The 12672-nt window shown below is 46.9% G+C and overlaps 1 protein-coding gene across 1 annotated transcript; it reads left to right on the top strand.

The window, feature by feature from the left end:
• Positions 1-203: 203 nt before the first annotated feature.
• Positions 204-10790, top strand: SMCR8 (SMCR8-C9orf72 complex subunit). The gene is made up of 2 exons (XM_061599770.1): positions 204-3243; positions 5342-10790. Exons 1-2 carry the CDS (start codon positions 890-892, stop codon positions 5793-5795), a joined length of 2808 nt encoding a protein of 935 aa, XP_061455754.1. The 5' UTR covers positions 204-889; the 3' UTR covers positions 5796-10790.
• The last annotated feature ends 1882 nt before the right edge of the window (positions 10791-12672 follow it).

The following is a 12672-nucleotide window of genomic DNA, read 5'->3' as shown; positions in this document are numbered from 1 at the left end:
ACGAACTAAATCTTTTGCGTTTCCACACAGTTTTTTTTTTGTTTTTTTACCAACTAGGAAAGTTATTCGTGAGGGAACAAGTGTGTTTGCCGGTGTTTTTTTTAAGGCGAATAACTTCCGGGATCATCCGGGTCACATCATAGCAGGTCATGTGATTCCAAGATGGCTGCCAGGAGGCTGCTGTGAGGGGGAAGTGACGGTTCCTGTTGGAGGCGCGGGGCAGAGGGAGAATAGGGGGGGAGAGAGAGGCAGGGTGTGTATGGGGGAGTCGGGCTGGTCCTAGCGCCCACCTCTTTTGGAGGGGAAAAAAAGGGTTAGGAAGAATCGGCGAGGGGCCCATTTCCCAGGAAGGGTAAGTCGAAGGGTGGCGGAGAAAGAGAGGCTCCTCCTCCTCCATTCCCTGGGCAAAAAGGCTCTTAGTTTCTGAGAAGCTGATTGTAGACGGTAGCCTTGAATTGGAGGTAGTTAAACTCAAGGGCTTTCAAAAGAAGGGAGAGGGATTGGAGTAGGAAATCTGACCCCAAAATGAAAGGACTTGCCTCACCGGGCCCAGCTGGTGAAGAGGATTGACACCCTATCCCTCAGCTGCGGGGCAGGTTGCCCCAGACAGAGAAGTAAAGGGGAAGTGCAATAGGTTCCTTCAGGTGTGGGGCAAATGGTCTCCTGGACAGGGAGGTGAAGGGGAAGTGCAATTGGTTCCGTCAGTTGAGAGGAAAGTGCCCCTCTTCAGCAGAGAAGCAAAGGGGAGAGTGTAATTGGTTTGCTTAGGTCTGTGGAAGGTTGTCTTCCTACTCCAGAGACCAGTGCATCAGCAGAACCAGTGAGGGAGAAGAGTACTTCTGTTCCTTCATTCTCTTCACCAATGGATTCTGGTTGACCACCTGGAAATATGATTAGTGCCCCAGATGTGGTGGCGTTTACCAAAGAAGATGAGTATGAAGAGGAGGCATACAGTGAGCCGGCCTTACCTGAGGAATACTCTGTGCCGCTCTTCCCTTTTGCCAGTCATGGGACCAACCCCTGGTCCAAGCTCTCAGGCGCCAAGTTCACCCGGGACTTCATCCTTATCTCAGAGTTCTCAGAGCAAGTGGGCCCCCAGCCCTTGCTCACCGTCCCAGATGATGCCAAAGTTTCCGGAACATTTGATCTCAACTATTTTTCCCTCCGCATCATGTCAGTGGACTACCAGGCTTCCTTTGTGGGGCACCCTCCTGGGTGCCCTTACCCTAAGCTGAACTTTGTGGAGGATTCTAAAGTAGTGCTGGGCGATTCCAAGGAAGGAGCTTTTGCTTATGTGCATCATCTGACTCTCTATGATCTCGAAGCTAGAGGTTTTGTCAGGCCTTTCTGCATGGCCTACATATCTGCTGATGAGCACAAAATTATGCAGATGTTTCAGGAACTCTCTGCGGAGTTCTCCAAGGCTTCAGAATGCTTAAAGACTGGCAACCGGAAAGCGTTTGCGAATGAACTGGAGAAAAAACTAAAAGACCTTGATTACACTAGAACTGTTTTGCACAACGAGACTGAGATCCAGAAGAAGAGCAATGAAAAAGGGTTCTACACCACACAAGCCATTGAGAAAGCCAATGAACTGGCCAGTGTTGAAAAATCTATCATTGAGCATCAAGATCTTTTAAAACAAATCAGGTCATACCCTTATAGTAAGCTGAAAGATGGTTTTCATCCTTATGAGCCAGAATGTGCAACAGAGCAAGTGGATGACAATTCAGAGGAAGGATTTACTACCTCGAAATCTGATGAACCCAGTGAAATGCATCTTTATCCTCGGCAGTCCTCTTACACCCCAAAACTCATCAAGGCAAAATCTGCCAAATGCTTTGACAAGAAACTCAAAACCCTTCAGGAACTGTGTGATGTTTATTTTTTCACCCAGACTCTAGATCAGTTACGTCAAATTGAGAAAATGTTCAGAGGGGATGTTTGCTACCTTTTGACCAATCAGATCAGCAAAGCACTTTTACAACAGCAAACTATTACCAACTTCCTTTTTGAAGAGATGTTCCTTGTTGACGAAAGGCCACCTGAAAGGCAGTTAAATGGCTACCAGGGATCTAATGTAGACAACTCCAATCCCAAAAGTTTGGAAGTCTGTCATATTCCTAAACTGTTAGTCAGCTTGGGATCTTACAAATCTAGTGTTGAGTCTGTGCCCATAAAGATGGATCAGGAGATTGAAGACACACAAGAAACAGAAGCCACTGACCCTAATACTTATGACCATCATGACAATATTGAGTACCTTGATGCAGATATTAAAGGAAGCGTCAGTAGCGGTGAAAGCATTGAGGTTTTGGGAACGGAAAAATCTGCTGCTACCCTGACTCTGTCCGAAAGCCAGGCAAACATGCCAGAAGCCCAGCCAAGTCCGCAAGCAGTGAGGAACAAAGCCGTCAGCAGAAGGACCATAAGTGAGGACAGCATTGAGGTCCTTAGCACATGTCCTTCAGAGGCTTTGATTCCTGACGACTTTAAAGCGAGTTACCCAAGTGCCATTAATGAAGAGCCTTATGCAGATGAAGAAGGGGAAGGCCTTCGCTTTAGCCCTGTTTTAAATCTGGACAACACTGAAGAGATGGAAGGCAATCCTGAACCAGAAAACCTACTCCCTGTGGACTCTGCCTGTTGCATTGGAAAAGAGAGTCCAAACTTTCTTGAGCCTCAGCCCACTATGACCCCCAAACCCTGTGATGACGACGGCGTGGTCAGTATCCCACCCCAGCCATACCTGCAGGGGGATCAAGGATTTCACGTGAATTTTACAGACTACTCTTCCCACGACGGTGTCTTGGGAGGCCTCCTCACTTATGAACTTGATCCACATTATCTCTCCAGCAGCAAAGAGACAAGTAAAATTAGCCTGGATAAATGCTCAGACTCCACCAGCTACATAAGCAGCACAGCCTCCACCAGCTCAGACAGGACTCCTTCCCCATCTCCTCCTGTCAGTCATATTGGAGAAAGACACAAGAAGAAGGCTGGGCAAAACGCATTGAAATTCATCCGGCAGTATCCCTTTGCTCACCCTGCAATATATTCTCTGCTGAGCGGTAGGACACTGATAGTGCTGGGGGAAGACAAGGCTGTCATAGAGAAACTCGTCACTGCACTCTCCATTTTTGTTCCGAACTGTGGTGCGTACGCCAAGCCTGTGAAGCACTGGGCCACATCTCCTTTGCACATCACAGACTTTCAGAAGTGGAAGCTGATTGGATTGCAGAGGTAAAAACAAAACTAACCCACCCAGACTTTAAGAACATCGGAAGAGTCCTGCTGGATCAGACCAGAGACCCTTCTAGTCCAGCATTTTGGGTGAGTTGTATCCAACCAACTTCTACTCAGAGTAGATCCCTTGAAATTAATAGATAGAAGTTGGTCGCGTCCATTCATTTCAATGGATCTGCTCTGAGTAGGGCTAACATTGGATATGACTTATTGTTGGCCCTATTCAGAGCTGGCCCATTAAACAATTGAAATTAACGGACGTGACTAATTTAGGTCTATTAATTTCAGTGGGTCTACCAGTTGGATACAACCCTGAGCTCCCATCATAATAGCAGGTTGGCCTGTTTTGAGAAGGGCTATTCCCATGTTTTTTTTCCTGGGGGGGGGGCTGCCCTACCCCTGTAACAGCCTTGTTAGCACCTCTCAGGATCAACTTGCACAGTTTGCTTTGCTCTCCATGCAAGCAGTCTAGGCAGCTGACAGCCCTGCAGTCCTACAGTGTGTAAGCCCAGCCGTCCCAGATCTGGCCCTCAGCAGGTTCTGTGGCCCCAGGGACCCTTGAACCTGTTGCCACATGTGCACACCACACGTGCACAGATCGCTGCCGGCCAGCCTCTGACCTGCCTGGTTCAGGCATTACATTTGCCCATCAGGGATGGGACGCTTTTGTCAGCCGGAGGGCCACATTTACTCATGGGCAATCTTCAGAGGCGGCAGGGTGGGACAGGCAAAAACAGGCAGAGCAACAGATATGATAGTTCACATCACAAAAACCAGCCGTTTCTTCACATATTTCTACTTCTATGTCTGGGCAAGCAAGAAGTATTCTTGCCAGGTAAAAGCACTCGGGGAGTGTGGTAGACAGTCAGCAGGGTATGTGGCCTCAGGAGGGGTCATGGCTCGGGGAGAATGCCGAGGGCCAGATAGAAAGGCCTGGAGAGCCGCAGCCAGCCCCTGGGCCTGAGGTTTCGCATCCCTGATGTATACGGTGGGGACTGCACAATGTAGCGCTAGAAAGCCAAAGGAACATAGGAAGTGGCAGTCTCCCATCCACCTCTTGTGACGAGGCCCTTACTGCAGTTTGGTTCCGTCTTAAAATTGCCCAAGTATAAAGTATTATCGTTGCGCAGAACAAAAAAAATGGGGATTTGAGAACCCTCTAGGCCTAGGGTTAGCAGCATGGTGCCCTCCAGACCTTGTTCGACTGCAACTCCCGTCAACTCTTACCACTGGCCATGCTGATGGGAGTAGGAGTTGAACAATATCCGTTGGCTACCCCTGCTGTAGATGATGCCCATCGTCACTGGCTAGCGGTGCCTTTGGGACAGAAATCTGGGGCAGATAGCCAGGGCCCCACTCAGCAGGAGGGCTTCCAGGCACGGTATTTATTATTTATTATTTGATTTATATCCCGCCCTTCCTCCCAGCAGGAGCCCAGTAGGGATGGCTCGCCACATTTTGCCACAGGTTGAAATAATTGAAGCAATACCTATTACCATCTAAAGAGCATCTGCGCTCCCAAGAAAAACTGTGAAGTCCCGAATCTAAAATTACCTCGCTACACCACTGTTGCTGGCTGTGACAGAAAGAATCGGCCAGTTATGACGGTCCTGCAGAATGCAGAACCCACACAATTCTGGCTCTTGGCAGCAGGGCAAAACGGCAACTGATTCCCATTGACAAAGAGGGATGCGTTGATCACTCTTCCTCAGAAATATGCCTGGTTTGTTCACCATTTGTGCTGTTATGGCAGGAGCAGTGATAGTGGTCCTTTTTATGTCAGATGCTTCTGTACTTATATCAGAAACCTTCCAAAGGTTAAATATGAAAGCACTAGCTAGCTGGAAACACGGCTGGCCAATTGATCCCTCTCTGGTAGCGCAACAGGTGAATTCAGCTGTTGGGGGAGCAAGTTGGTAGTGAGATGTTACTTCCTATTCCAGATCCCAATTTGAATTGAGATTTGAGCGGCCAGCCTCCCATCTCACAATCTCTGCCACTTCGCTTTCCCATCTCCCAGGGGTAGGTTTGCATGCCTATAGCTGTTCCGCTTCAGAGCTTCCACGTCTGCAAGTGTCTTCCCTTTCCTTTCCAGAACATCTTCTCTGTCCCGTGTCAACGTGATCCACTCTCTCAGCCGCTACAGCCGCTACATCAGCATCCTGGATGCTGACAGCAAGACTCTCTGCTGCCCACAATACAAAGGAACCCTGATCCCCCGGCTTGCCGACCACCGCACGCAAATCAAGCGGGGGAGCACTTACTACATGCACGTACAGACCATCTTGACCCAGCTGTGCTCCAAGGCCTTTCTGTACACCTTCTGCCACCATCTGCACCTCCCCATCAAAGAGGGAGAGACGGAGGAGTCCGTGGCATCCCGGCGCCTGAACTTTCTGAAAATCCAGCTAGGGCTCGCAAACGAGGACAGCAAAGTGGTCCAGTATCTCGCAGAGCTTCTGAAGCTGCAGTACATTCAGGATCCCATCCGTGGCTTTAGCCCAGTGCTCAGGTTTGATTACGTGCCCAGCTGTCTGTACAAAATCTAGTCACGTCCGGCCTGCCCTGTTGCTTCCCCTTGTCATGCCAGTCACCTGTGCTCATCGGTGACTATTTGCCAGCCTAGACGATTCCATGATCAACATCTTAAGTCACTGAGAATTTTCATGATGATATGGAGGACTCCAGCGTGGCTAAGCCAGCATCATTAAAATTAGACTTCTAAAATCCCGGTCACATCTCTTTGGGAAAAAGGGACATTCACGCATTTTAATTTGCTGTTTAAAGATGGGAGAGTGGTGGGAGGTGGGAAATAGCCTCTTTTAAGGAGTGGTAGGCTATGTAAAGCTATAGGAAGTTTTCTTGGCACGTGGCCAATGCTATGTATGTATGGGTGAAGTGGCACCGAGGACTTCTGTGCATTTTTAGAAAGTGAAATGAGCCCCAAAAATGTATTTCAAAAGCTTAAGGGGAATATAGTAGAAAGTGGTGTTAACTACTTCTACTACTTCAAAAAAAAATTAATCAGATAAGAATTCAGCTGCCTGAATATAAAAGTTCAGCTGCCTGAATATCACAGCCAGAAGCTAACCGATCTCTTGGGTCTTTTTTCAGTGTTGGTGATTTTCATAACGGCTCCTTGCATTGTGCATCCCTGGGGAACAGAGAGAGAATTCCACGAGGTCCTTCTTGGCTCTTCAGGTCAGAAGTGTGATGAAGGCCTTCTGAACTCTGGAAAGCACAAAGGGGCGTTGGTGGAGTGTGATGGCGAGCGCCGTGTCTTGATAGTCCACTTCATCTAGCTTGCCTCTCCCAGAGGGGGAAGACACAAGTCTTTATTGCTCACTCTGTTTCTGCAGTACGGGGGAATGTAAAGAAAGTTGGGGCTAGGAAGGGTGTGCTTTGGACACCGTCACATCGGCCGGTGCAGTTGCTTCTAAGAGCACACTGGGAGAGGTCTCTGGAATTGCCCAGTGTCCTTAAATCTTAGCACTCAGGTGTCATTGAAACAGAAGTACTGGATTAGGCCTCCTCTCTTCATATGCTGCTTTGTGGTGGATGGGTTTCATTAGCCTCGTGTAGTATAACCAGCCCCAGAGGGGGTCCCCATTGGTACATGCAGCTGCCAACTTCACCTCCCCTCCCCCATGTTGCTTATCTGAACCCCAAGCCTTTGCAACCGTTTTACTACCTCTGCCGCAGCTGCACATCAGGGTGGTCACCGATCACGCAGCTTGCTGCCGACTGGAGGCGGAGGGTTTTTCATTCCAACTCCTCCCAAGTCACAAACTCTACTGGATGCTAGCCATTTTGGCCTTTTATGAATCTGTCTAATTCTGGTTGAATTCAGTAGAATTTGTGTTTTACTTTTTTGTCCTGTGGAAACTTGAGATCGCCCACGAGGCTACATTATCTCCTTGGCTGCAGAAAAGTACGGCCGCAGCATATCCCAAGTGGGCCAGCTGGCTGTAGATTTTAAGAGCGCAGAAACGCCTTACTAATTTTATTTCCCCTTTTTCAAAATGTTCTTTTTCTGTTCCCTGTGTTGGGAGGCTGGCAACGAGACACAAGTTTTACGAGTTAACTGGACTTAATATATTTTAAAAACCGCTGTTCAATGTCATTATGGGAGACAGAGTTCTGGAATTGAATGTAAAGTTTCTGATTACCAGAGGAAGCTTCAGGAGCGAGTGTCCGGTGTAGTGTTTTTAAGAGTTCTGGAAAACTTGATTTAAAAGCTGCACTATTTGTTTGTGTGTGTGTAAAAAACGTGTTAATGCTGCACTTTTAAGTTCCTCATGTACAGAGAGTGTAACGGGCACTCTCAAGAAGACACCTTGCTGTTTCATATTAGAGAAAAACGCAGGATCTTGAGGGAATGACATGCACCTTACCCTGGTGCTCCTTTGTTCTCAAATGGGGGAGGGATGGTTTCTCCCACATTTTCGGTCACCATGAAGTCACAGGCAAGGGCTTTCTGGTGAAAGCAGGCATGGCATTCCACCTTTTGATGCAGACAGGCCCTCCTAGCACAGTCAGGCTGCCAAGGTGTTGCCTACCTGCACCTCAGCAAAGCAGGCAGCTAACTTAACAAGCGTTTCACATCTCAGATGGTTTCCCTGAGTCGCTTTCTATTTCCCTCCACCCTCTAAGCTGTTTACTCCACAACGGAGCTGATCCAGGTGATTTTCACCCGGTTCATTCATAACGATTGTGGAGGAAGCCTGTTTGGAAATCACAGAAGCCAGAGAGTTGATAACTTTGGCATCTTATCACTGACAAGATTATGCAGGACCACTAATATCCAAGATTTTTAGAAAAGCCTTCCTGAATGTAGTTGTTTAACCTCATCTGAAAGGGTAGGATGTTATGGAAAATATGGACTTGTCACCCCAAATGCCTTCCTTGAGTCTAGTCCTCCTGTACTGTTTAGGAAACATTTGCTCATGTTGTGAAATCATCACAATGTGCATTCCCCATTGATTACTACTGCTACAGGGTGAGAGCCATAGAATGTGACATCATATTATATCATGATTTTCTTTGGACATTTCAGGCAATCAGCTTGGCCTGTGGGACACCATTTTTGGTGGCTTCCCCACGTTGTCGACAACATGTAGGTCAGCCTTCACCAACCTGGTGCCCTCCAGATGTTTTGGACTACAACCTCCATCAGCCCAATCAGCAGTTGAGGAAGGCTGGTCTAGGTCTATCCTAAGACTTTTAGTCATAGGAATTTTAGACCCTAGTCTGTCAGTTCCACCTAATAGGCTTTTCTCATTGTGCCATCTCCCTTAATCTCAACCTCTTCATTTCTAGACGTTTCCTGCTTTCATGGTGGGAAGCAGCGCGTTTTACTGTATCACTGACGAATGTATGTGTCCTTCAGAAGGCATAGCTAGTTCTCACCTTAACTTTTTTAAAAAGTTTACTTTGTACAGTAGCTGTGTGTTTAGATGTTTCCCCACTGCCAAGATAGAAATGGGCATTTACAGTTAATTTGGGATTGTTGATGCTGTAATGAGACAGAAAATGAGACAGAAAATCTTACAATCTTACATTCACACCACATTTATTCCGCTATTATTCCCCTTTAAACAGTCATGGCTTCCCGCAAAGAATCCTGGGACGTGTCGTTTGTGAAGAGTGCTGACTGAGTCTTTATTCTCCTCACAGAGATACGATTCTCAGAGTTGCTTTTCCCAGAGAACTCTGGGGACTAGAGGGGAATAGTGATCTCCTAACTCTTAGTACCCCTCACAAACTACATTTCCCAGGATTCTTCTGGGGAAGCCATGACTGTTTAAAGTGGAGTAACAGTGGAATTGATGTATGGTGTGAATGTGGTCAAGGGCTTTAAGCACCCAAGCTTGGATCCACCCCAAGGCTGTTTAGAATCTTTTAGTCTGATTTAGTTGAGCAACACCTTCCCTTCTTTGTACGCACACCTGAATATCTTATGGATTGCTTTTCAAAGCTTGCACTATTAGCAGAAATACATGAAGAATCCCTGACGAAGTTATCTGCTGGGCCGGGTCCACAGTGGCCATACCTGCTTGCCTTTCAGCCTGGGGTGAGGGCTCTGGCGTCGCTTATTTTGTAGATGCAAAAACGACCTGTTACACTTGCAAATATGCATAAACATTGTGTGTGAAGGAAACAGGTCTGTGAACCATAAAGACTCTGGAATCAGTCTTGGCAGTTCATGAGATTGTCACAGATTTAACAGCATGCACTGCTGGTTTTTTAAAATAAAGATTCACATCTATGTAGATGGCAATTATAGCTAGCGGGTGCCTTCCTGATCGAAGAAGCAATCCTTAGCCAAAAGAACTGCAGAGCCTAGTAAAGTTCATTGATTTGTGGAGCAAGAGAAAACTAGTCTTGTGCTCTCATGTCATTAGCCATTGAAGACACAACTGCTGCTGTCCTTAACCATGGTTAACAGATTGTTAACACCATGCCGGCTCAAACATCCTCTCCCATTCCTAGTCAATTTTAACCATGGTATCACCTTACAGCCATACCAAGGTTAATGCTAGCAGTGCCAACCGCTTCAAATCCTGGTTAAAAGCTAACCCATGATTATCTGTAAGCTCATGGCAGATGTGTTACAACACCATGGTTAATACAGGGAAGGGGGAAATTAATGTTGAACAGGAGGTGGATTGGATGAAGTCCACTGGCGGAGCCAACTCTTTCATGAATGATTAAGGGATTTGTAGACTCAAGAGAGGCTGATTCCCCTTCCTCCTCTCAGCAAGAGCCACTTACTTGAGGTTTTCTAGCCATTTGATCATTGAGATGTTTGCACATCTCTGCTGCTTTAGTCTAGCAAATATAACTAGGTTGATCCAAGGGGAACATCACACAAAGGTGAGGTGAACGACTCACAATGGAAAATGTGATGGCTCTGGCAGGATCAGCCTCTTGAGATATGTCAACGGGTGTCTGCTTTCACAGACAAATAGCGTTACTAATCCGGTGCTGATCCCCTTGCGATCATAACGTTTCGGATTGCAGCCCTCCTGGGTGCTGTGGAAAGCATAAATGCTCTGACCTGCAGTTTCTGCCTTTTGCTCTTCTTATATCAACTATTTGGTCTCTCTCCATCTCAACTGGACTGGGCTAGCAGTTCTGTGGAAGCAACACCTCCCCCCCCCCCCAATTCTCCTCCTTTCCAGACTCATTATAAGTGCATGTTAGGTTTCTTGTCTGTACTTGTATGTACACAACACTTTAGCTTGGAGAGGAGGAAAAAAGTGTCTTTGTTGAAGAAAAGTGGAGCAGCATGCCTTCCATGTGTTCGTGCTGTTAAGGTGTGTTCTGCACTAGAGCTTAAAAAAACCATACTAAACACCCAGTGACTACAATGATAAAATGTACATTAGGGGGAAAAGGAGAAATTATTTATTTGGGCTCAAGATATTTTTGAAATACATAAAAAACCTGGTTGTATTTTTTAAAGCTTATATAACCCTTTGTGTATATTGTGGTTAAATTCTTGATTTTATTGTGCTTAGTAAAAAACTGTCCTGACTATACTTTTGAGGTCCTGTGTGTGATACAAAGGAGGGTGGGAGAGGACTGGAGAACGCCGATTGCAAAATGTTGTCGTTCAGCAGTGCAAGAGGCCAGCTGTGCTACGTAACATGGATTTAGAGAGGCAGAGTTTTGCCTTTCCGTGGCAGGTCTGCTTTGATAAAGCTGCCTCTCTGACACACCTTGCTTAAACTCTGCTGATTTGACAAAATGATCAAGGGGATGGAGCAACTCCCCTATGAGGAAAGGTTGCAGCTCTTTTGAGCTTAGACAAAACTTTTGAGTTTAGACAAAAGGTGAGTAAAGGGTGACATGGTAGAAACGTATAGAATTATGCATGGCAGGGAGAAAGTGACGGAGAAAAGGTTTTTCCCCCTCTTGTAACACTAGAACTCATGGATATCCAATGAAGCTGAATGTTGGAAGATTCAGGACAAAGTACTTCTTCACGCAGTGCACAGTTAAAACTATGGAACTCGCTCACACAGGAGGCAGTGATGGCCAGCAGCTTGGACGGCTTTAAAAGAGGATTAGACAAATACATGGAGAAGAAGACTATCAATGGCTACTGCTATGGCTGGCAGCAGTATAACTCTGAATGCCGGTTTCTGGAAACCGCAGGAAAGGAGGATGCTCTTGAGCTCAGGTTCTGCTTGCAGGCTTTCCGTAGGCATCTAGTTGGCCACTGTAAGAACAGAATACTGGACCAGATGGGCCATTGGCCTCATCCAGCAGGGCTCTTCTTACATTCTTGTAAACTGTTTAAAGGTGGTGGTGTTGTTTTACAACTGAGCGGTATGTAAGTTCTTATGGCAGGGCTGCAAGGGAAACGTGACAGTTGCTATCCCACAGGAAACCATTATGGAGAATGGCAATCAGATGTTACCGAGTGGAGAAACTGCCCGATGCCTTTAAGGCATCATTATTCACCATGGAAATTGTGGTAGTCTAGCAACTGTCTCTCAAGCACGAGCCGCTTCAGACGAGCTCAGCTGCATCGGAACAAAAGATCCGTCCAGTCTCGCTTCCCACAGCAGGTAGCCACGTGCCCCTGTGGAAATCACAGGCAGGACACAACAGCAATAGCAGTGGGCATTATTCGGTGGTATACCGCCTCCTAACGGGAGAAGTTCCATTTAGCCATCAGTCTCTCTATTTCCAGTTTTCAGGTGTGAGTGCCACTACTTAAGTGGCCAAAACTGCTAGCCACAAGAGGAAGGCATCAGCAAGTTTGGGGGAGCCCCCCATTTTGCAGGGGTGCAAGAAATCTTTAGGGGGGGGAAAGCACAAAGGAAACACAAGATGCCACTGCTTACTGAGATGGGGAATGGAGAACCCAACGAGGTATGAAATGAAGCATGTGGAGGCATGGATGGCTTTAAAAGAGTATTAGACAGTCATGGAGGATAAGGCTGTCAAGCTTTTAGCCACAATGGCTCTGCTTCTGTGGTCACAGGCAGTATGTTTCTGAATACTAGACGCTGGAAACTGCAGGAGAGGGGAGAGCTCTTGCCCTCATGTCCTACTTTCAGGATTGCTGCAAGCATCTGGCTGGTCACTGAGAACTGGATGTTGGTCTAGATGGGCCTCTGGCCTAACCCAGCTACAGGGCTCTTATGTTCATGGCTGACTCACTGGAACAGCGAACAGGAGCACTCCACGCTGCAGTATTTTGCTGCAGGTTCCACTTGCCATGATTGATACCCACTGGTCTATGCTCCATGTATGCACCTAATCCCTTCCAGAAGCCATCTAAACCTGTGGCTATCCCCACATCTTGTGTCAATGAGTTCCATAAATTAAGGTGGCATTATGAAGAAACACTTATGCTTCCTTTTCCTGAATGAAGGAAAACTTACCACTTTCTTTGCCTTTCAGAGGGGG

The sequence above is a fragment of the Rhineura floridana genome, chromosome 17 (genome assembly GCF_030035675.1).
Source record: "Rhineura floridana isolate rRhiFlo1 chromosome 17, rRhiFlo1.hap2, whole genome shotgun sequence".
NCBI lineage: Eukaryota > Metazoa > Chordata > Lepidosauria > Squamata > Rhineuridae > Rhineura > Rhineura floridana.
Note: the sequence above shows the minus strand (reverse complement) of the source record. Positions and strands in the feature narration are given on the sequence as shown.